The sequence below is a fragment of the Propithecus coquereli genome, unplaced genomic scaffold, assembly GCF_000956105.1.
Source record: "Propithecus coquereli isolate 6110/MARCELLA unplaced genomic scaffold, Pcoq_1.0 Scaffold59, whole genome shotgun sequence".
Lineage (NCBI taxonomy): Eukaryota > Metazoa > Chordata > Mammalia > Primates > Indriidae > Propithecus > Propithecus coquereli.
In genome coordinates, this window is record NW_012151840.1 from 1,295,182 (window position 1) to 1,315,992 (window position 20,811).

The 20,811-nt window shown below is 58.3% G+C and overlaps 1 protein-coding gene across 2 annotated transcripts; it reads right to left on the reverse strand.

Moving 5' to 3' along the window:
• Positions 1 to 201: 201 nt before the first annotated feature.
• NTRK1 (neurotrophic tyrosine kinase, receptor, type 1) lies at positions 202 to 18,759 on the reverse strand. 2 transcript variants are annotated; one of them, XM_012658704.1, is made up of 17 exons: positions 18,432 to 18,694; positions 15,212 to 15,286; positions 14,844 to 14,915; positions 13,078 to 13,146; positions 12,267 to 12,412; positions 11,899 to 12,041; positions 9,140 to 9,272; positions 7,513 to 7,839; positions 7,086 to 7,103; positions 6,860 to 6,915; positions 6,481 to 6,583; positions 5,832 to 5,978; positions 5,308 to 5,438; positions 4,926 to 5,098; positions 2,380 to 2,620; positions 1,876 to 2,034; positions 202 to 593 (listed from the first exon to the last, which is right to left on the reverse strand). In XM_012658704.1, exons 1-17 carry the CDS (start codon positions 18,641 to 18,643, stop codon positions 408 to 410), a joined length of 2,391 nt encoding a protein of 796 aa, XP_012514158.1. In that variant the 5' UTR covers positions 18,644 to 18,694; the 3' UTR covers positions 202 to 407. The 2 variants fall into 2 exon arrangements, with proteins under 2 accessions (XP_012514158.1, XP_012514159.1); XM_012658705.1 differs by lacking the exon at positions 7,086 to 7,103 and having other exon boundaries at positions 18,432 to 18,759.
• Between the last annotated feature and the right edge of the window lie 2,052 nt (positions 18,760 to 20,811).

Sequence of the window (20,811 nt, forward strand, 5' to 3'; positions counted from 1 at the left end):
CCTCACCACCAGGTGAACAAGGTGATCGCAAGACTGGGACCCAAACCATAATCACAAGGTGGGAGTGACAGCTGCATGGAACAGAGGAGGCAGCTGAAGGGAACCCAACTGGGGGAGGATCCCAGAGAGCCGCCCCCTACCTGAATCCCAGTGCCCCACTCCTGGAACGACGTCATCCCAAGAATTGGCAAGAGACACAGCCAAGGGATAATAAATATAATTGCTAAGACGGAACCTTGCCTAGAGAAGCAGGAACATCCTCTACTCCCAGCCCCCACCTGTACCCCCTGCATGCTGAGGGCGAGTTAGATGCTTTGAGATCACCCTGGGGCTGTGGGAGATATAGGGGTTGCAGAGGGCAGGCCCCAGTATTCCGGCTACCCAGCCCGAGCCCCTGGGCCAGCCCCCTAGCCCAGGACGTCCAGGTAGACAGGAGGCGCCTGGGCCAGGGCTTGCAGCCGGGCATGTACGTCCTTGATGCTGTGGCGCTGCTGGGGCTCCCGCTGCCAGCAGCCCCGCATGATGGCGTAGACCTCTGGCGGGCAGGCGCGCGGCCGCTCCAACTCACGTCCCTGCGTGATGCACTCAATCGCCTGGGGCCACCAGAGAGACGGAAAGGAGAGCACACTAGGTTGGGGGCAGGAGGACGAGGCTGGCCCCAGAACTGCCTCTGCCTCACTGAGGCTCCCAAGGCAAGGCACACGCTTGTCTGGGCTTCTTGGTTGCTGCTAATCTAAATGGGCACAGTGAACCCCAAGATTCCTTTCCGCTCTGACCCTGAGAAGCAGGAAGGATTAAGGCTTCACTCTGGAAAGCTTGGGCTCGAGGTAGGATTGCTTCTGGAAGGCTGGGATCAGATCTAGGAAGACTCGCCAGGTGGGCTGGGGAAGGGGAGGGCCAAGGCATTTGCCAAATCCATCAGCTTGGTGTTGGCGGCTGAAGGGAGGAGGGGAAGGGCCCTGTGCCTCTCTGCCCCAAAGGGAAGAAAGAAAATGGAGCAGAATTGCAGTTAAAGGTCCCTTGAAAAGTAGCTGGCTTGCATTTTAAAGCAGAGGCTGACCCCCACTTCCTTCTCCCTTCTGTCCCTACTACCTTGTAGGGACCTGGTGCCTCTGAAAAGAAACTGCAGCAAGAAAGATCAAAATCAGACTCTAAGAAGGACCACTAGAACAGCTAAGGGATCCAAAGAAGGAGAAATGGTGCAGGTTGTGGTTGGAGAAGGGGCCTGGAGCCTCTTTCCCCCACTTGCCCCCTCCCCATTAGAGGACTCGGGTTATGGGCAGCACTAATTCCATCCCTTCTCTCAGTGCTTGAGAAAATTAAAATCTATAACCCTCTCCCCACCCCACCAGCCTCCAGGGAGCAGACTGCATTAGGAGGAGAAATGGAAACTGACAGCTGAGAGCCAAGGAAGGGGCGGGGGGAGCTGCTCTGGGAGACAGAACACCTGGGGCCTGCTCTGGCTGTGGCCAGCCAGGAGGGCAGCAGGGAGGGAGCAGGATGTCCCTCTGACAGTCTAACCTCCAGTCTCCCTGCTGCAGTGTCAGGCGCTCTTGTGCTGTGCTCCTCTTCCCATGCCTCTCCCTTCCACACTGATACGCCTACTAGATCTGTAAAACGCAGCTAGGGATGGGGTTCTGGCTCCACTACAAAGTGCTACGAGGTTCCCCCAGGAGCCAGCTGGGCCTGAGAGTAGTATGGTAGGTGAAGGCAAGAACAGGAGAGGAAGAAAACAGGGCTGGGGTGGAGGGAGCACCGTGTGGGCAGGATGCTGGGACGGGTCTCCCTAGGCAGTGGCAGAGGGGCAGACGAGGGACCCACAGGGGCAGGAAATGGGTGTGGCCAGCAAGGTGTGGCCCACGGGACGGGGCTGACCTCGGTGTTGGAGAGCTGGTACCAGGGCTGCTTGCCGTAGGTGAAGATCTCCCAGAGCACCACGCCGAAGCTCCACACGTCGCTCTCGGTGGTGAACTTGCGGTAGAGGATGCTCTCGGGCGGCATCCAGCGGATGGGCAGCATGGTGCGGCCTCCCACCTGCCGGCAGGTGCTCTGCGTCACCTCCCGGGCGCCACCAACTGCCCGCCGCAGCGTGGACCCGCCCCAGCCCCGTCAATAAAAATAAATCGACGTGGCCCTCAGGGCCAGGGCTAAGAGGGAAAACCCAGTGGTGCTGTTTCCATCCGGGATAGCGGAGGAGACAGCCCTTCCTCCTCTGGGGCTGAGGAGGGTGGTTTAAAACCAGAGCCAGAGACTCTGAGCCCCCGCACCGCCAAGGAAGAGGAGGGTGTGCCTGACAAAGGCAGGCTCCCGGTGGACTCAGCATCCAGGGTGTCTACAGTGTGGATGCTGCGGGAGGGGGTGGGGACAAAGGACCCTTACGCGGTAATAGTCAGTGCTGTAGATATCCCTGCTCATGCCGAAGTCACCGATCTTGACCACTAGTCCCTGACCCACCAGACAGTTGCGCGTGGCCAGGTCCCTGTGCACAAAGTGCAGACCCGCCAGGTACACCATCCCCGCAGCAACCTGGCTAGCCACCGCCAGCAGCTGCCCCAGGCCCAGGGGACCTGGAGCCACATCCTCCCCGCCAGCCAGCAGCTTGGCATCAGGCCCATGGGACCTGCGAGCAAGAGAGGGAGAAGGGATAGAGGCTGGGAGCGCAGGAGCCTGAGGAAGGGGAGCCCCTGGAGCTGGGGGTGATGGGGGCAGAGACTGGGGGACCAGAAACGGAGGAAGGAAAGGACAGTGGAGGCAGCTGTCTGCAGGGGCTGGGACAGGGGGGCTGGAATAGGTGCGCCCATCTCCAAGGCTCCCACCAGAGAGAGCCCACGGTTGCCACTCCATGCCTTCCTCTCAGGCAGCCCCCTTGCACTCCAGCCGCTTACTGGCCCCAATTTCTCTTGCCGTGGAACCTTCAGACTCGGCCCTTGCCAAGCCTGCCCCTGCAGTGAAGGGAGCCTCCCCCATCCAGGCGCTGAGTCTGAAACCTGGGCGTCCTCCTGGCCCCCCTGTCTCTCTCACCTTTGCCCTCAGTACCAGCCGTTCCCGTGGGGTCTTCCTTCCTTCTGAAGGTTTCTGGGATGCCCGCCTCCTCCCCACGGCCGCCACTCCAGGTCAGTCCCTGCTCACTCATCTCCATTCCCCAATATTCCTTCTTCTGAAGCTTTGCCTGAGCTGATCGCTTTGCCAGGAATGCCTCTTCCTACTGGCCAACTTCCTCCTCATTCACTTATCCCAGGTAATTTTTAAACATCTCCAATGTGCCAAGCACCAGGGCTACAGTGGAGAGTATGATGCAGATACACAGGTCACAGCAGTGCAGTGTGAGGGGCACCTAATGGGCACTAGGGGTGGGGATGGAAGAAGTCAGGGAAGGCTTCCTGGAGGAAGGGGCATCTACACTGAGACTCAAGTGCTGAGGAAGAGAAGTGGATAAGCCATCTGAAGGGGTCCAGGGCAGGGGAGGGTAAAGTGGCTGGGAGGGAGGCCCAGTGTCCCAGGCAGAGGGAACTGGAAGTACCAAGGCCCACAGGGGAGAAGGAACAGATGGCCCCCCCTAGGGGAAGTCTTCCAGACTCATCTAGAAGCATTCGTGATCCCCTCCTTTGATTCTCCCAGTGCTCCATCCAGCATTTAGAGCCACTTTTCCCATAGTCTGGGCCCCAGATGGTGGTATCTCCCTGGCCTGCCTCCCCCGAGACCAGCACTGAGTGTGCACCGTGTCTGGAAAGCGAGGGGATGGGCTCCTCTCTGGCCTTGTCTTGACTCGGGTTCCTCTGTGCCAGTCCCCATTCAGCCTCGGGTCTGGCCTCACCCCCTTCTGCTCCACACCCTCCACTGGCTCCCCCGTCCACAAGGACAAGCTCAGGACTCAGGGATCTCTCCTAGCTGAGCTCTGCAGCCTGACTGCACGAATGACCCACCACTCCCAAGGGGACATTTGGGGACCAGATCATGACCCTGAGCTGGACAACCACACAGCACTTGCTCACCCGGAACCACAGCCCCCCGCCCCCACCCCCAGTCCCTCTTACTGGTGGGGAAAGTGAGGTCAGAGTGGAAAGGGACTTGGCAAAAGGCTCAGCTAATAAGCAGCAGCTGATTCCAAAGCCCGGTCCTTTCTCTGCCTAACGAATACGGGCCCATCCTCGCAGCAGCTTTCTCATCGGGGAAGGACTCGACTAAGGGAACATGTGACCGTCAGAGTCAGAGCTTAAGAGTAGCGGTTCTGCCTAGCGTCACATCTCCCCTGGGCCATTCACTACCTGTGTGTCCTTGGACAAGTCACTTAACCTCTTCAAGCCTTGTCTGTGAAACAGGTACATTTCTTGAAGTTATTAAAATTATTAGCACAAATGATAAACATATCAGAGTTTTTCTGTCCAAAGCCAAAGAAATGAATTTTTTTGTAACTTTCTTCAAGTATAAATGGCAACATATGCTTGGAGACTAAAGAATAAATATATATTTATATTATTGTACAAGGTATTTATGTACAAGTGAGCAGAACCATAATAAGAATGAATTGTAAAGTACATAGCATAGTGCCTGAAACATAGAAAGTGCCTGTAAATGTTTGTTATTGTTGTTATTGTAATTATCTAAACTGCCACCTTCTACAGGCCCGGCCTCTGCGCCACACACAAATGCACACACACCCTTTGCAAAGCCCATCCATCCCAAAGTTTTAGCTCCTAGCTTCTGCCAGTGCAACCTCCCTGGCTACTGCCACTCTGCCTTTTGCAAGGACCAGCCCCACACGCACACACCTGCCTTCTCTACGGCCTGAGAGCTCCCTGGGGACAGGACCATGCCTTCCTGATCCTTCTTGGTGTCGCCCCGTGGTTGGACAGATAAGCAGGGATGCGCTTGTAGGGAAGGGACAACAGGCTCATAGCCAGAGGCCGGAGGCCAGGTGCTCATACCGGAGGAAGCGGTTGAGGTCGCCATGCCGCATGTACTCAAAGACCATGAGCAGCGGGCGGCCCTCGGTGCAGACGCCAAAGAAGCGCACGATGTGCTGGTGTCGCAACATGGTGAGCAGCTCCGCCTCGCGCTGGAAGTCTTGCCGGGCGCTCTCGGACACCTCCTTCAGCGCCTGGATGGCGAGGGCGGGGACAGGACTGAGTGGGGAGGAGGGGAGGGCCAGCCCTCACCTCCCTGCAGGCAGGGCAGCCCACCCACCCCCAGTCTTGAGCCATGTCAGACCCCGACATCCCACCCCCAAGCCTAAGCACTCTGTCCTGACATGATGGTGCTCCTGGAGGGGGGACCGAGGCCAGCAGTGCGTCATGATCAGGGTCTGACCTTGACGGCCACCAGCATCTTGTCCTTCTCAGGCAGCAGGTTGTGGCACTCAGCGAGGAAGACCTTCCCAAAGGCGCCCTCGCCCAGCTCCCACTTGAGCACGATGTCCCGGCGCTTGATGTGATGAACACCTGGGAGGGGCTGCGGGGTCAGCCGGGAGCCCCAGTCCCGGGAGGGAAGTGTAGTGGCAAGGGCGGGACTATCTACAGGGCTGTGTGCTGCACAGGGTGCCCAGCCAGGGGGCTGGATGGGGATTAAAATTCAGCCCTCACTCCTTCACCAAGCCACGAGTCGTAGCGTGGGCTGCCTCTGCCCAGAGAGGACATGGTGTGGGCTAGCTGTGACTTGGGCGGGGCTGCAGCCAGGCTGATCTCAGCCCAGGAAGGATATGCTGTGGCTGGGATGGGGTGGGGGGGCGGAGACTGTTCAGGCCTGGGGTGAGCAAGGACGATGGCCCAGAGGCCTCTACATGCACACGCACGCGCACACGCTCTCCCTTGCCCTTGACCTGCATAGCCCCTCACAGGCATCACTGAAGTATTGTGGGTTCTCGATGATGTGGCCTTGGAGCCCGGAGCCTTTGCCCTCGGTGGGGGACAGGGAACTGCCACCCAATGTCATGAAATGCAGGGACATGGCCAGCCCGTCCTCTGAAGCCAGCACAGCGGGGCCTGGGGAGGAGACACAGCCACATGGAGGGGCTTGCCCACACCTTGGCCCCTGCTTGCAGGGTGCCAGTTGCCCCCACCTCATAACTTGCAGGGGCAGGACAGAGGAGCAGGGGGCAAGACAGCAGGCAGGGAGAAGGGGAGGTGCCACGGCTTCGCCTTATCTGGCTCCTGTCCAACCCCTGGCCCCATGGGCACCAAAGAGCTCCCCGACTCCCCCGCCGAAGCCCAGATCTCCCAGACCTACTTAGTGTTTGACTACAATCCAGCCACCAATTAGCAGCTGCTGCCTCTGAAACTACCCCAGCGCCAGCCCCGACACTCACTCACACACACACTCACACTCACAAGCCTCACAGCCAGGCCTTCTTCTATCCCCCAAACACACACGCTAGAACTCCACGTGTGCACAGGCCCCCCAAACAGAGACAGAGTTAGTAGGATACAAAGCCAGTAGGATAGACAGACAGACAGACAGACAGCACTCTGCAGCCTCTCCACTCACGGTTGATCCCAAACTTGTTTCTCCGCCCGCATTTGTTGAGCACAAGGAGCAGCGTAGAAAGGAAGAGGCAGGCAAAGACAGCCAGGCCCACGGCCACAGAGACCTGGGGTGGGGACTGGGGTTAGATCCAGGGGCTTCTCCTGCACTCTCAGAGCTCCCACAGCAAACCACTGCTCCATCCTACATAGGAGCCCAGAGCCAGGCCCCCACCTGCCTCCTCCTCCCCTGTGGACCCCTGCAGTGGCTGTGAGGGTGGCAGGCAGAGCTCATGCCAGACTGCAATGACCTCCCTGCTCTGACCAGAAATGCCACGCAGATGAGCCTCTGGCCTGGCCTCCCGATCCCGCATCCCGCACAAGCTTCTGCTCCCTATGCTCACCCCAAAAGGTGTTTCGTCCTTCTTCTCCACTGGGTCTCCAGATGTGCTGTTAGTGTCTGTAGGGACACAGGGCAGGAAGGGTGGGCCTTGGCAGGCACCGTGTCTCCTCCAGCAGCTCCCCACCCTGGCTCCAGCCGGCCTCTCAGGGATTAGGTGACCTGTACCCTCTGCCCCAGCCGCGGCTCCGGGACCAGACAGAACCTGCCCTCCAGCCTGGGCTACTCACCCACTGGCGAAAAGGAGACTGCAGCAGGAGGGAGGAGAGAGAGCAGTCAGATGGAGGAGGAGAGCAGTGAGTCCCCTGACCCCTCTGGGGCTCATCCCTTCGTGGGGTGAGGGTGGCATGGGGGTGGGGCTGCTGGATCTCAAGGGAGAGGATGCCTGTGACCATTTTCCAGCTGGGCCAGGCATGCGCTGGTGCATGGCTCTCTCTTCAGCCAGCCCAAATGGAGGGAATAGCTCAGGGGTTCAGAAGTCCTGGCTTGGGGGAAGGGGCCAAGGGGGCCAGCACAGAGCTGGACACCACGACTCCGCACTCCCTTCTGTCCAGGACCAGGCACTCCAGCTTCTGGGGCCAGGCTTCCCTGGACACCTGGATCTCCACCCCAGGTGGAGCCCAGGAGTGGGGACAGGGTTCAGGGTGGCCCTCGCACCAGGGATGGGGTCCTCGGGGTTGAACTCGAAAGGGTTGTCCATGAAGGCAGCCATGACCCAGTCGGCGGCCTGGCCAGAGGGGTTGGCCGCCAGCAGCGTGTAGTTGCCGTTGTTGACGTGGGTGGGCTGGTTGAGGCGCAGACAGCCATGCCGCACGGTCTCGTTGGCCGCCGGCTCCAGGAACTCGGTGAAGATGAAGCTGGTCTCATTGAGCACGGAGCCGTTGAAGAGCCAGCGCAGAGCGGGCGCCGGCTGCCCGTCCACAGAGAAGGGAATGCACCAGTGGTGCAGCTCCACCGCCGCATGCAGCTGCACGCTGGCCGGGACTGCGGGCCAGAAGGGGCGACAGCGAGAAGTCAGGGGGCGGCTGGAGGGAGCCCGGCAGGGCCCACGCAGGTCCAGGGGCAAAGGGGATAGAAACAGAAAACAGGTGGCACACCTAAGAGAAACGGGTCAGCAGGCCCTAGGAAATTCACAAGGAGAGACGTTTTGAAGAAACATCAAATTTTAAATAAATCAGGCAGCAGGGATATAAAATTCAGAGGCTTAAGGAACTTAAGTGGTGGGCCATGAATAAGTAAGTAACAGCCCTGGAGAAGCGGGTACCAGCTTATGGCAATTAAACATGGAGTCTTTGCAAGTAAGGAATCTGGAAAATTAAGCATCATCAAGCTTCAGAAGATGGGGCAGCGGGGCCTAAGAATCAAACACGCAAAAAATAAACACTGTTAAAAACTTGTTGAAAAAAGATATGGATTTGAAATAGACCCAACTTGGAAAAAGCAAAAGCCCCTCACTAATAGGGAAAAATGCGTGTGTATGAGTGAGCATTTGAAATCCGGCGTCCACACCCTGGAATACTACGCAGCAGTGAATTGAATGAACTACAGCAACTCCCGTTAACACGGATAGATCTTACCGATATGATGCTGGGTGAAAGAATCCACATACAAAATAACACATGCAGTACAATTTCATTCATATAATATACAAGAACAGGCAAAGCTATATAGGCATACTTGTGAAAATTGTTTTTATAAGCAAGGAAAAAGGAAATGGTTATCACAAAAGTCAGGAGGTAGGGGAGAGGGTGGGTTGTGAACAGGGAGAGGTGAGGGGTCTTCTGAGGTGCCGGTGAGAGTATTGCTCAAGCGCACATGTTTTACATGCATTTCTATGTATACGTCACAATAAAAGAAGAAAAATGGTATACAGTGCAAGACTTCAGATAGCTTTCTGGCAGACCTAGAGAAATTAGGCAGGGAGCCTAAATAGGAACTCAGGAAGGGAATTTCCTCTTTTAAAACTAGGATTCAGGGCAAAGGCCTAAGGAGGGACAGGCAAGAAGTAGCTCGGAGCAGTGGAAACAGCCGGGCAGCTGGTGCCGAGGGCCTCAAGTAGCAAGCCTTGGGCAGGGGGCCAGAAAGAAATCCATCTCCATCCCTCTGGCCTTGACGAGCCCTCAGGACTTCCCTCAAAGGATCAGGTTTTCATGGGAATCTGGAAACAGCTGGGAGGGAGCAGCTGTGGACACACACATCCCACCCTTTCCTCCAGCCCCCCACCCTCTTTTCAGGGAAGAAGAGATGAGTGGGGGTGGGTGCAGGGGCAGACCCTGAGACTCACAGGAGACGTTGACCTGGACAGAGACTTCGGCCCGGCCCACGTCGTTCTCTGCCCAGCAAGTCACGTTCTTCCTGTTGAGGTCACTGGTGACATTGGCCAGAGTCAGCTCCAAGGATGGCAGGCTCCCAGACTTCTGAATCAGGGAAGAGAGGGCAAATCAGGAAGAGCTTCGGCCAGCTTGGGGCTGGGGGCTGAAACTAATTCTTTGGGGAGCCCCTCTGGCTCCAAATGGAAAGGAGAGGAGGGCTGAGGGGGGAGAAGGAGAGGGGTGGGAGAGAATACAGCTCCTTTAGAGCTTGTTCATAGACTACCTCCTGGATCACATATTTAATGACCTGAAAAATCTAAAATATGACCAATAACCTCAAAATAGGCACAAAATGCCCCCACAGGAAAAATAAAAGCATCCATCTAAGCAGCTAAGCAGACGTCACAGATCCCAAGTACCAAGTTCATACATAGCTCATTGAAGAACCAACTAGGACCTCGCCACCTAGTCGTTCTAGTTTCACACACAGTTCTGACAAACTCTGTCTCAGCCCAGGGAGGGTCAGACACGCAGAGATGGTGCTGACAACAGGCCAGAGGTTAGAGCACGGCAGCAGCGGCATGTCCTTCGACAGATGACAAGAGCTAGTGAGGGTAGGGAGGCAAAGTGACTCGATTCTGAATCACCATCAAAAGATTGGATCAGATTCAACTTCTCTTCCTAAGAAACCACGGACGTGTCATGTGTAAGTTATATGATCTCGAGACAATTCTAAATCTTGCTGAACCATGGGGTTTTTGGTTTGTTTTGTAAGCTGAAGAGGTGCACAAATTATCTTCTGACATTTTGGACAGTGATTTTCATGAAATAATGAAAATAAATAAAGTGATGGACAAATCTCATCTATCTGGAAACTTCATAGATGTGGAGTCCCTTGACTACACGCCAGAGTAGGTTCGGTGTCCCCGGGCTTCCACTGGAATACGTGAGTTCCAAGGTTCCAGAAGAGCTCTCCAGCCTGCCGGGCAGGCTCTTATCCCACCCGCTGCAGGGAAGCCCTGCCGTGGCTGTCCCATCTCCTCCACTCGCCCTGGGTGGGGCCTGGCGTCCCAATAACTCTCCCCTCGAGCTGCTCTACCATCCCTTGCTCTCCCATCTGAGAGGGACCAGACTTTTTTCCCCTCCATTTAACACAGTTAGCATGTGACTTTTCTTTTTTTTTTTTTTTTTGAGACAGAGTCTCACTGTGTTGCCCGGGCTAGAGTGCCGTGGCGTCAGCCTAGCTCACAGCAACCTCAAACTCCTGGGCTCAAGCAATCCTCCTGCCTCAGCCTCCCAAGTAGCTGGGACTACAGGCGTGCGCCACCATGCCCGGCTAATTTTTTTTTCTATATATATATTTTAATTGTCCAGCTAATTTCTTTCTATTCTTAGTAGAGACAGGGTCTCGCTCTTGCTCAGGCTGGTCTCGAACTCCCGAGCTCAAACGATCCACCCGCCTCAGCCTCCCAGAGTGCTAGGATTACAGGTCTGAACTACCACACCTGGCCAGGGTGTGACTTTTCTATAGGAAGTTTCTAGAAAACACAGGTGGTAGTATACATGAAAATCTCCCAAAGAGAAAGCAAAAACCTGGAATTTCCCCAGAGCGTTCATCTAATGTCTCTCCACGCATAGACATGGCCTCTGCCTCGTCCTCTCTCCTTTACTCACTCTAGTGGCTTTGACGTCTAGAGGGGAGGAACCCCTCTGTGGCTAGTGACCCCTCTACCACATCCGTCACCTCTGCTCAGGGCTCTGGTGGTTCCTCCTTCAACATGGCTCCAGGGCCCTCCAGCAATTCTGGAATTGACTCTCCTCCCAAAGGGAGGGCCTCCAAACTAAACACCACACCCCCAGTCCTGCTGGCCCACAGCCCAGTCCTGTGTATCCACTCCTGCCACCCAGATGGGTGGGCATATCCCATTGTCAACCCCTGCTGACCTTGTCAACAAGGCTCCTGAGTTAGCTATGGCTACTCTCAGCTGCCCATCTCCAGCATAAGGACAAGGGGCAAGGCCTGGGAAGGTGCCCAAAGACATGTCTGGATAACAGAGATAGAGGCCAGAGAATGCCCAGAGGCAGGCAGGACATCAGAAGGCCATGATGTCCACCTCCTCAGGTTACAGATAAGAAAACCAAAGTTCAAGCAGATTAAGGGACTTTTCTGAAAGTCACTCCAAGAATTAATTAGTGAGAGAGCTGGAGCCAGACCTGGCCTCCTTTACTAATATGTTCATCACACACCCAAGAGGATGCTGTTTCCAGAATCTCCAGAAAAAGTCCCCAGGGGCCCCTAAGAACTCACCTTGGGTGCAGGACCACAGGAATTGTGCCCCTTCCCTGGGCTCCAGTTTCCTTATACAGAAAGGGGGTGTAGGAGAGGGATGGTCTGTTGGGGCCCTCTCAGCTCCAACATGTGAGGGCTCTGTGACCCTCTGTCTTGCAGACAGCATCATGTTCCCAGAAAGGGGGCCTAAGTCCTGGTGGGTCCAGTGTAGCCTGGGGTCCCTGCTGGGCCAGCCCCCACCATGAGGGCGTGTGTGTGCCCTGGACTGCCCCACGGTGTAAGCCTGAGCCCTGTGGGTTTAAACCACCTCTGTCCATCCCTCAGCCTCTGTGTGCTCCTTACTCATTGTCTCTTTCCCCCGCGGTGTCTCTCTTTTGCCGTCTTTGTCCCCTGTGCCCTGCCAGGACCTCTGTGGGGGGCTGGGGGTGAAGGGCTTCTCACCATCACCGTGGCTGACCCCTCCAGCTCCGCGAGGATCCAGTCGGCCTGCTTCAGGCCCCGCCCTTCCACCTGGCACCTCAGCAACACGTCGTCCCCCACGTCCACGGAGGCATTAGGCATCTGGACCTTCAGCGTGGGCACGCCTGGCCACCCAGGATGGCCGAGGGCGAGGGGTGTTAAAGCCAGGAGTGGCCTCAGAGCTCTACCCGGGGAATGCTCCCTCCCCCACCCTCCTAAACAACCCAGGGCCCAGACAGTGTCCTCCCAGACCTTGCCAAGGCCCGCTCTCACCGCCCCTTCAGTGCTTGCCCAGTGCCCTGTCCCCAGCAGGTAGCTTCCCCAGTCCCTTACACCACCCCAGCACATACCGCAGCTGGCGTTGGGCATGAGGGCAAGGGGCCCCTGCCCACGACACTGCAGCCTCTGTTCACGCACTCCGCCCAGCCCCTCCTCCTCCCAGCGCTGCAGCCAGCGCAGGGCGCAGGAACAGTGCAGAGGGTTCCCCGACAGGACCCTGGTGGGTGTAGGGGGACACCAAGAGAGTCAGGGAAAGGGCAGGCACAGGGCCTGAGGAGCCACCAGGGTGAAGTATTTGGAGTGTGAGTGAGCAGTTAGACAGCAGGGAGGCTGGTGTAGAGGGGAAGGGGGACGCAGGGGAGGGCCCCAGTAACAAGATGTTATTAAAAGAAATAGAAAGCAGAAAGCCCAAGACAGCCAACTGGGGCTGCATAGGAGTCCCTTACCCCAGGTTCCCCAGGGTGACAAGCCAGGCAAGGGCCCTGAGCATGGTGACAAGGAGGGAGGGACACGGCCTCCCAGAGTGAGCCAGAGGCCAGAATGCCCACTAAGTACACGTGGACCGCGGCTGCCCTACCCATTCATGTGCGCGGTGCACTGGGCATGCGGGTGGACGTGCCGTGGGCACACGCAGCAGGCCTGTGGCTCTGCCCAGCAGCACACAGTCACCCAGGCCAGCGCCCCCACCCCACCCAGGCAGCACCCCTCAACGGTGGTCATCAGCCTCCACATTGACGGGGGTTTCACAGGCATCACACAGTCCCCAAAGAGACCCCCCGATGCAGTGCCACACAGACACAGTGACACGACATCACACAGACAAGAGTGCACACAAGCACACGCACGCTTGCTGCCCCTGCCCCTGCAAGGGCCCGCACTCACAGTTCCTGTAAGGAGAGGCCCTGCACGGTTCTCCAGGAGAGAGACTCCAGAGCATTGGAGGAGAGATTCCTGCGGGCATTGAGACACATCAAGACAGACCCCTTGAGCGACCTGACCTCACTCTGACCCAACGCGAGGGAGGGAAGGAGCCGAAGAGGAAGTTGACATCTGGCTCCCTCTCCCCAGCCCAGGCAACTAGAACAAGCCTGGGGAGGCAGCGTGTGTGGATGGGGGCGGGAGGGGGCCAGGTAAGGCTTGGTGAGTCCCTCTCCGCTCCCTGGGACAACAAGGGTTAACCCCACTTAACCCTCTCCCCAGACCCCAGGGAGGGGGATCTGAGGGAACAGCCATTCCCTCCTCCCCCACCTGCTTCAGCCCCAGCTGGCAAAGTGCTGAGGCCACAGCTGGGGGAAGGGGCTCCATCTGTGCTCCCACCCCACAGAGCCCAGGACTGGGCAGGAGGAGGAGGAGGAGGAGGAAGAGGAGGAGGAGGAAGAGGAGGAGGAGGAGGAGGAGGAGGACTGAGGCTCCCACACTTCCTTGCTCTCTACCTGTCCCCAGGGAACTCAAAGAGCTTCCTCAGGACCCCTCCCGTCCTCCTTCCTGCCCCTCCTTGGGGACTGCCTGGGAAAGGACCAGGCCCCCAGCTGCAGAGGTGGAGAAGGTGAGCCCAGCAAGGTGCCGGCTCCAGGCCACAGAGGAAACTGTTGTGGAAGCCCCAGGCCTCTGTGCCCTGCTCCAGGTGGCTGCTGCTGGGACCCTCTGCCTCTGCAGGGCCTGACCTGAGCCCTCTCCTTGCTGAGCTGTCCTAGAATCTACAGGGGCTGGGTGGGAGAGGGACCATCACACAGGGGCCAGAAACATCACCCACCTCAGAGCCAGACAGAGCTGGGTGTAAGTTCTGTCCTGCCACTTACAGTTGTGTGGCCTCCGCCCAGAAACATGAGCTCTCTGATTCTCTAAATCCTTATCTATCAAACGGGAACGATACCACGCTCTCTCTCACCGGGCTGATTGTGAAGATTCACGGATGTGACTACCGTGAAGGGTTACTGAGGACACATTTTTAACTGAAACCCCAGTACCTAGTCAGTGACATAATATCACCTTTTTTTGTTTTGTTTTGTTTTTGCTGTTAAATTGCTGGACACAGCAGAGAGTTTAGAGGACCCAGCACAACTTCATGGCAGACTCCACCACCCTTCCTGCCTTTCCACCTGCTGGTGGTAAGGGGCAGGGGAGCCGAATTTCTGCCCTCAGAAGGCCAGGGAGGGGCTGCTAAGGACTCTGAATGTCTCTCCCTGCCCACCCATGACGCCCTCCGTCCTCTACAGGAGGGGCAGCTATGACTCTCAGGACTGGGGAGGGTGACAAATGACAGATCTGATAACCCAGCTCCCAGGCTATCCTAGGGGCCAGTTGACACATCACCACCAGGGCAGGGTGGGAAATGGAGCCCCAGCCAGAACCCAGGAGTACTGCTCCACCCCTTCTTCCCTTTGGACTGGTGTGTACCTGAACCCCGCAAAGAGAGGGGGGCAGGCACCCATGAGAAGGGTCCCTGCAGCATGAAGCACAGAAGTGAGGCTGCAGGAAGGACCTCTAGCTGGCAGGGTAAGAGCATGCCATCCCTGAAGTAGATGCGAAGACGCTTCCCTGACCAGGCAGGGGCCTTCCTCAGAACAGGTCCCTGGGGAAGGCCAAGCCCATTAGTGGCCCAAGTGTGGGTGGCCTCCCACCCCCACTGCCCATCCCCGGCCACTCACAGGCGACTGAGCCGAGGAGTGAAATGGAAGGCATCTGGCGCCACGGAACGGAGGCCACTCTTCACGATGGTGCTGGGGAGGGGTGTGGGAGGTCAGCCCCCAGGTCCTCTGCTACTCTGGGTCCCTGGCCCTCTCTGCCCAGCCCAGCCCCCAGTCCCCATAGCAGAGCCCTGTGCCCCTCCCCAGCCCCCTCTTGGTTTCCTCAGCTACTCTGGACCCCTCAACGCCCTCAGCTTCCTAACCGACCCCCCACCCCACCACCCCCTCATCACTCAGTCCTCAGCCTCTCAGGTCCTTCCAGGCCCTAGGACCCTGCACCCTCCCTGACCTTCTGAGTCCCACACCCGCCCAGTCCCCAGTTCCCTCACAGGTTTCTCAGCTCCCCCAGGCCCCTCAGGTCACTGAGCTCCAGACGCTGCAGATGCTGCTGGTTCTCGATGTACCTGTGGGAGAGGGGATGGGAGTCGTGGGGGTCAGGCCCACACTTGAGTCCCACGCCCACCCACCTGCCCCCCTCACAGTCACACACACACACGCACCCACTCACACACGGACCTGCCTGCACACACACACACACACACACACACACGCACACACTGGCATGCACACACATACACAGGTATGCACAGAGACACCCCCTGACAAGTCACACATGCACATGTGTTTGTGCAAACACGCACATGCATACTTATGCACACTCACCTCTTCCACACATACACACACCCAAGCATACAACATACACACACGCAGAGGCACAAATATCTGCACAGGTGATGCTCACACACCTTCCTCCATGCAGGAACACACACATGTGCATGCTCACACCCTCGCACAGGGGCACACACAAGCAAAGCTCACGATTATCTCTCATGTGCACACTCACATTGATAGACACATACAAGTCCATTCTCAGCTTGGTGTTCTACTTTTGTACCAGGCCTCCCGGGCTCAAGCTCAACAATGAGGGGTCATGCTGAAACACTTGCTTCCACAAAGGGCCTGGGCTCATCACTGCCACTGCCCCACCCAGCAGAGGAAGACTATGGTCATGCACATGCGTGTTCTCAAACGCACCTGCTCAAGGGCCACTGTCTGGGCTCACCCATACTGTACACACACAGACATGCCCCACCCTCTCTGCCCCCTCATAGCCTCTGGCCGCTCCCTATACTCAAGCAGCAACCCCTACTCCCCCCAACCCCCACCCTTTGGGCAGATGGAGCAGGGGGTGTAGAGGCTATCAGTCAGGCACCCCCAGGACAGACCCAGGAAGCAGGAGAGGGGTAATGAGAGGATGGAGTCAGAGCATGTGGGGTGGGGAGAAGAGGCTGACTGGCCGATTTCACAGGGAGAGAGAGATGGAAAGGCTCATCGTGGTGGGGGACAGAGCGGGCAGAAGGGCAGAAAAACAAAGAGTGAAACAGAGACACAGAGAAAGGGAAACTGGCAGGAAGAGACTGTCAGAGAGAGAGAGAGACAGAGGCCAGGAGAAAGATAAGGAAAGGGAGACAGAGAGACAGATAGATAAGGACAGAGCGCCAGAGAAACAAGACAGGGAGACAAGAAAGAAAGAAGAAGGAGGAGGCTCTCGGAGATGGGGGTGGCTGACGCCCTGGGCCTGCCTAGCTGCTGGATCCCGCATACCAGGGAGTTCCTGAGAACTCAGCTGCCCTGCAGTGGCATGTTAGTGTGCCCCACACACACACACCCATGCCGGGGCCCCTGACTCACTGCCAGTTCTCAGAACTCCCCCTCTGCCCTCTAACCTTCCCTAACTTGTAGGAACCAGGACCAGCCTAAGTGACCCCTCCCTTTCCCCCTTCCCAACCTCGGCCCCAGCAGAACAGCCAGGTATCAGGTCCTAAGCCCCGTGCGACCTAGGAAGTAACCTCCAGTGACTCCAAGGGAGGGCAAGTCCCTGTTCTGCCCACCCCACCCCCAGCCCCTGCCCAGAGGGTTTCAAGCTGTAGGGGCCCAGGGAGGGGTGAGAGTGCGGTGGGCCAGCAGAGTGTGTGGAGCTGTCAGGCAGTGAGCTCAAAGCTGCCTCAAAGCTGCCTCATTCGTTTGGATTCACAATCAATCTGTCTATTGGAGTCCATTATCTCCTCGTTAGCTCTGCGGGTGAGGGAGGAGGGAGGGGTCTGTACAGGCAGGGTTGGGGGGAATCAGGCTGCAGCCCCACCCAGGGGGACTTCTCTGCTCACCATTCTGCGTGCTTCCCAGTTCCCAGCCCTGTCCTGTCCACTCTCCCTACCCCCCTACCCCAGACTGAACCCACTTGGGGCTTGGAAGGGAACTGGGAAACGGGAGCACAGATGGGGAGCACTCCAGAGCCCGGACCCGGGTTTGAAGACCCAGGATGATGAGAGGACTGGACTGGGCCGGCAGCCTGGATTTCATGCTCCCTCCCATGATGCAGAGACCTAGGCCCAGACCAAGACAAGGCCATCTCCTCTCCTTCTGGTCTCCCTAGAGCCATTAGAGAGAGAGATTGAATACCTTCCCGTTAATTACCATGACATGCCCGAGTAACTCAGTGCCAATTATTGCAGGCTGCTCAAGTAACTTCCAGACAGTGATGATCCCCACCTCGGATACCTTCCAGCCCAGCCCTGCATGAAGCCAAGGTTCCTTTCCCACCCTCTAAGCCCCAGGCCATGATTTTCTAGTAGTTCCTTCCCTCTTCTAGAAGTCTCGCTGGCCCTGTCAGCCACACGGAATACTCAAGTATTTTCCAGCCATCACCATGTGATGCTTGAGTACCTCTAGGCCAATTATTACAGCATACTCCCATAGATATCCCCAGCTGCTAAAAAGTACTTGAGTATTTTGTAACCATTTGCTGCAGGATGTCAGAGTACTGCAGAATGCTGGAGACTTCTCCCAGCTTTGTGTTCCAGAGGGAGGAGGGTCTCTATGCAAGGGCCCTGACTCTCTGCTCCAAGTGAGGAGACAAGAGTGGAAAGGGAGATGGGAGTAGGGGCAGAGAAGACAGGAGGGGCCTCGTTTCCCACATCCAAATCAAGGGGTCCTGGGGGCAAGGGATGGTGGAAATGGGAAGAGGAGAGCTCAGCCTCCGCGCTATAACTCCTCACCACCTTCCACCCATTCCATCTCAATTCCCAAGTCCAGGGAAGAGCTGGGGTTGCCTGGTCATGACGAGGACGGGGGTGGGGGCTGATTTGCTCCCAGAAAAGGGAAAAGGTGGTAAAGGTGCCAATCTGGGGAGTTTTCTGCAGCTGACCACCCCTCTCCATGGTCCAGAGCCTGGGCCCCTGGCTGAGCTCCAGAAAGAGGCTTCTAGACGGCTGAGCTCTCTCAGACCTGGTCCACGGAAATCCCCTCGCTCTCTGAAGCCGGCGAGCCAGCTGCCCAGAACCCCAGGCGACATTCAGTGACTGCGAGGCGAGGCTTGTTGGGGGCAGCGATGGCAGCGGAGGAACGCCCGGGCACCGCCAAAGGCTGCGTGGTGCCAGCCTTTTGCAGCGTCCACCCCTGCTTGACCCAGCAAACAGGCGGCGAGTCCGCACCCTCGGGGCACAGCTATGCCCGCCTGTCCCCGAGCCCGCTCGACCGCGGGACACTCACAGCTCAGTCAGGTTCTCGGCGCCCGGCAGGTGGTGGAGGCTATTCAGGGCCCCAGCCCGTGTGCATCGCAGCCCCGAGGGGCCATAGGGGCAGCAGGCATCCGGGCAGGGTGCGGCGCCCGCAGATGCCAGCATCAGCCAAGCCAGCAGGCTGCCCGGCCCCGTAGCCCGGTCGTGCCAGCCGAGTTGCTCGCGCCGTCCGCCTAGCAGCATCGCGGCGGCGCGCCCGCCTTGCTCCGGCCGGGCTGCCGTCTGTGCGCTCCGAGCTGCTGCTGCCAGGCCTCCTCCGACATGTGCGCTGGGCGGTGTTAAAGACCCAGCCGCCAGGAAAGGGCGGAGCCAGCGGCCCCCGCCCGGCCCCGCCCCGCCCCTCGGCTCCATCCCCGCCCCCTCCTCTCTGACGCCCCCAACTCTGCCTCCTCCCCTTTCGGGGGCCGCTAGCGCCGAGCTCTCCCCCAGGATCTCCCCAGCTCCGGGAGACGCTGAGGGGCCACTGCAGGACGCCTTAGAGGTGTCTGCTGGCGGGGGGGTGGCGGGTGGCAGTGGGAAATTGATATGTTATTTCTCCCAGCCTAAAGCAGCTGCATTTTTAGATTTGGGGAGGAGGGGAGATGACTGAGCTGGGGAAATGTTGCCGTCCAGGTCATCCTAGCCAGCCCCCAGCCCCAGAGCACCCTCCTCACTGCGTGTGCCTGCGGGACTGTGCATGTCACTTGGGGTAAATTAAGTGAACAGCTCTCTGAACCCTAGCAAGAAAAGGGAAAGGATCCCAAAAGGGCCAAATGCAGAACCTGGGGAGGAAAACACAGAAGGGATAGGATGGAGAAGGTGAAGGGGTCGCCCAAAACCAGCCAAAGAAGGGAGTCCCGAGAGCCAAGACTGCGCCTTCCAGAAGAAGCCACAGGGTGGCGCTAGAAGCCAAAAGGTGTGAGCTCCCTGTCCAGGTTGGGTGGGTCGGGGCGCGGCCTGTCCCCCACCGCGCTGTGCCTCAGGTCCCAGTGTCGGTCTCTGACCCCCGCCAGCCAGCTCTGGCCCCCGGGCCGGGTAGGGCCAGGCAGGGCAGGGCTGGCATCGATCGCCTCCCTGACAAGAGCATCGATTTCTTCACGGAGAAATTAATAGATCTTCTCTTAGCTCCTCAGATGCGGGAGCTGCCCGCGGGTGGACTGGGGACCCGCCGGCCCTCAGAGACTGCGCACCTGGAATGCCCTGGGATCCGCAGCAGAGGGCTGGTCCTGGCCCTTCGCACCCCGCGGGCCTTTGTAGCTGCTCAAGCCGTCTGTCTGGAGCAGGGGAGAGGGAGGGGAAGGGGGGTCCTGGAGGCGGAACTCTCGGGAAGGGGGTGAGACGAAGGGAGGCTTCCTAGAGGCGCGCTGTTCTTTCCACCTGGGCCCCAGCACAGGTGGTCCTCCAAGTCTCCGAGACAGGGACACACAGACTGACCGAGTAGCCTGAGTTCAAGAAGGTGACCCAACAGAGGCAGAGCCCCACAGAGTGATCGCCCTCTTCCCCAGGATGTCGGTCAGAACCAAGGGACTTGGCAACGACCGAGCCGAGCCTCGGGCTAAGGGCCCTGAAAGTGGACAGGGTGGCCTCCCGGGAGGCTGAGAGGGGCTCGGAGAGGCGAATGGCTTGAGTCTTAAGGAGTTACCGTCCACGTTCCCGCCAGGTTGCAACAAGCTCTCTCCGCCCGCTCGGGGCTCTCAGAAGTGCCCCCGCAGGTGTCAAGGCCCTGGGAGACGGAATCTAGACACACCGCTCCTGGGGGACCGGGCGCTGGCTGCCCCTCCGGCCGCGCCGCCCCGCAGGGGGGTGGTGCGGGGAGCTCCGTTCTTGACCTACCCTCCCCCACCCTGTATTTTGGCCTTATTTCCCCAACAGACCTGCCCCCCTCAGTTGTCAGGCTAAATATTTTGGCTTGGCCGGAGGGGCGGGGAGAGCCGAGAGGTCCCTGCAAACCAATCTGTGCCGAGTGGGGGCGGGGAGGCGGTAGCTGGGCGCGGCCCCAGCGTGCCCGCCCGGAGATAGCGAGGCGGGCGAGGCCAGCAGGCGCTTGGGAGCCGGGCGCTCCGAGGGGTCCGGAGACTCTCCCCTGTCGAGTCCCTTGCGCCCCGGGACCCCCGCTGCCCTCCTCGGAAGCGCTCCCTGGCCTCTGCTCTGTCCTCCGGGTTGGCTGGCCGCTTGGCCTGCCTTTTACTCTGAACCCTGTGTCACTTTTTCCCTCTGGAGGCCTCCCTGAGGCTCTCCCAGTCACTGTTCGCATCTCTGTCCCCATCTCTCTGTCCCTGGGTTCACAGACTCTGTCTCCACCTGCCTGTCACTGTCTTTGTATCTCTGTGTCTCTTATTTCTTTTTTCTGTCTCCTGCTGTCTCTATGTGGG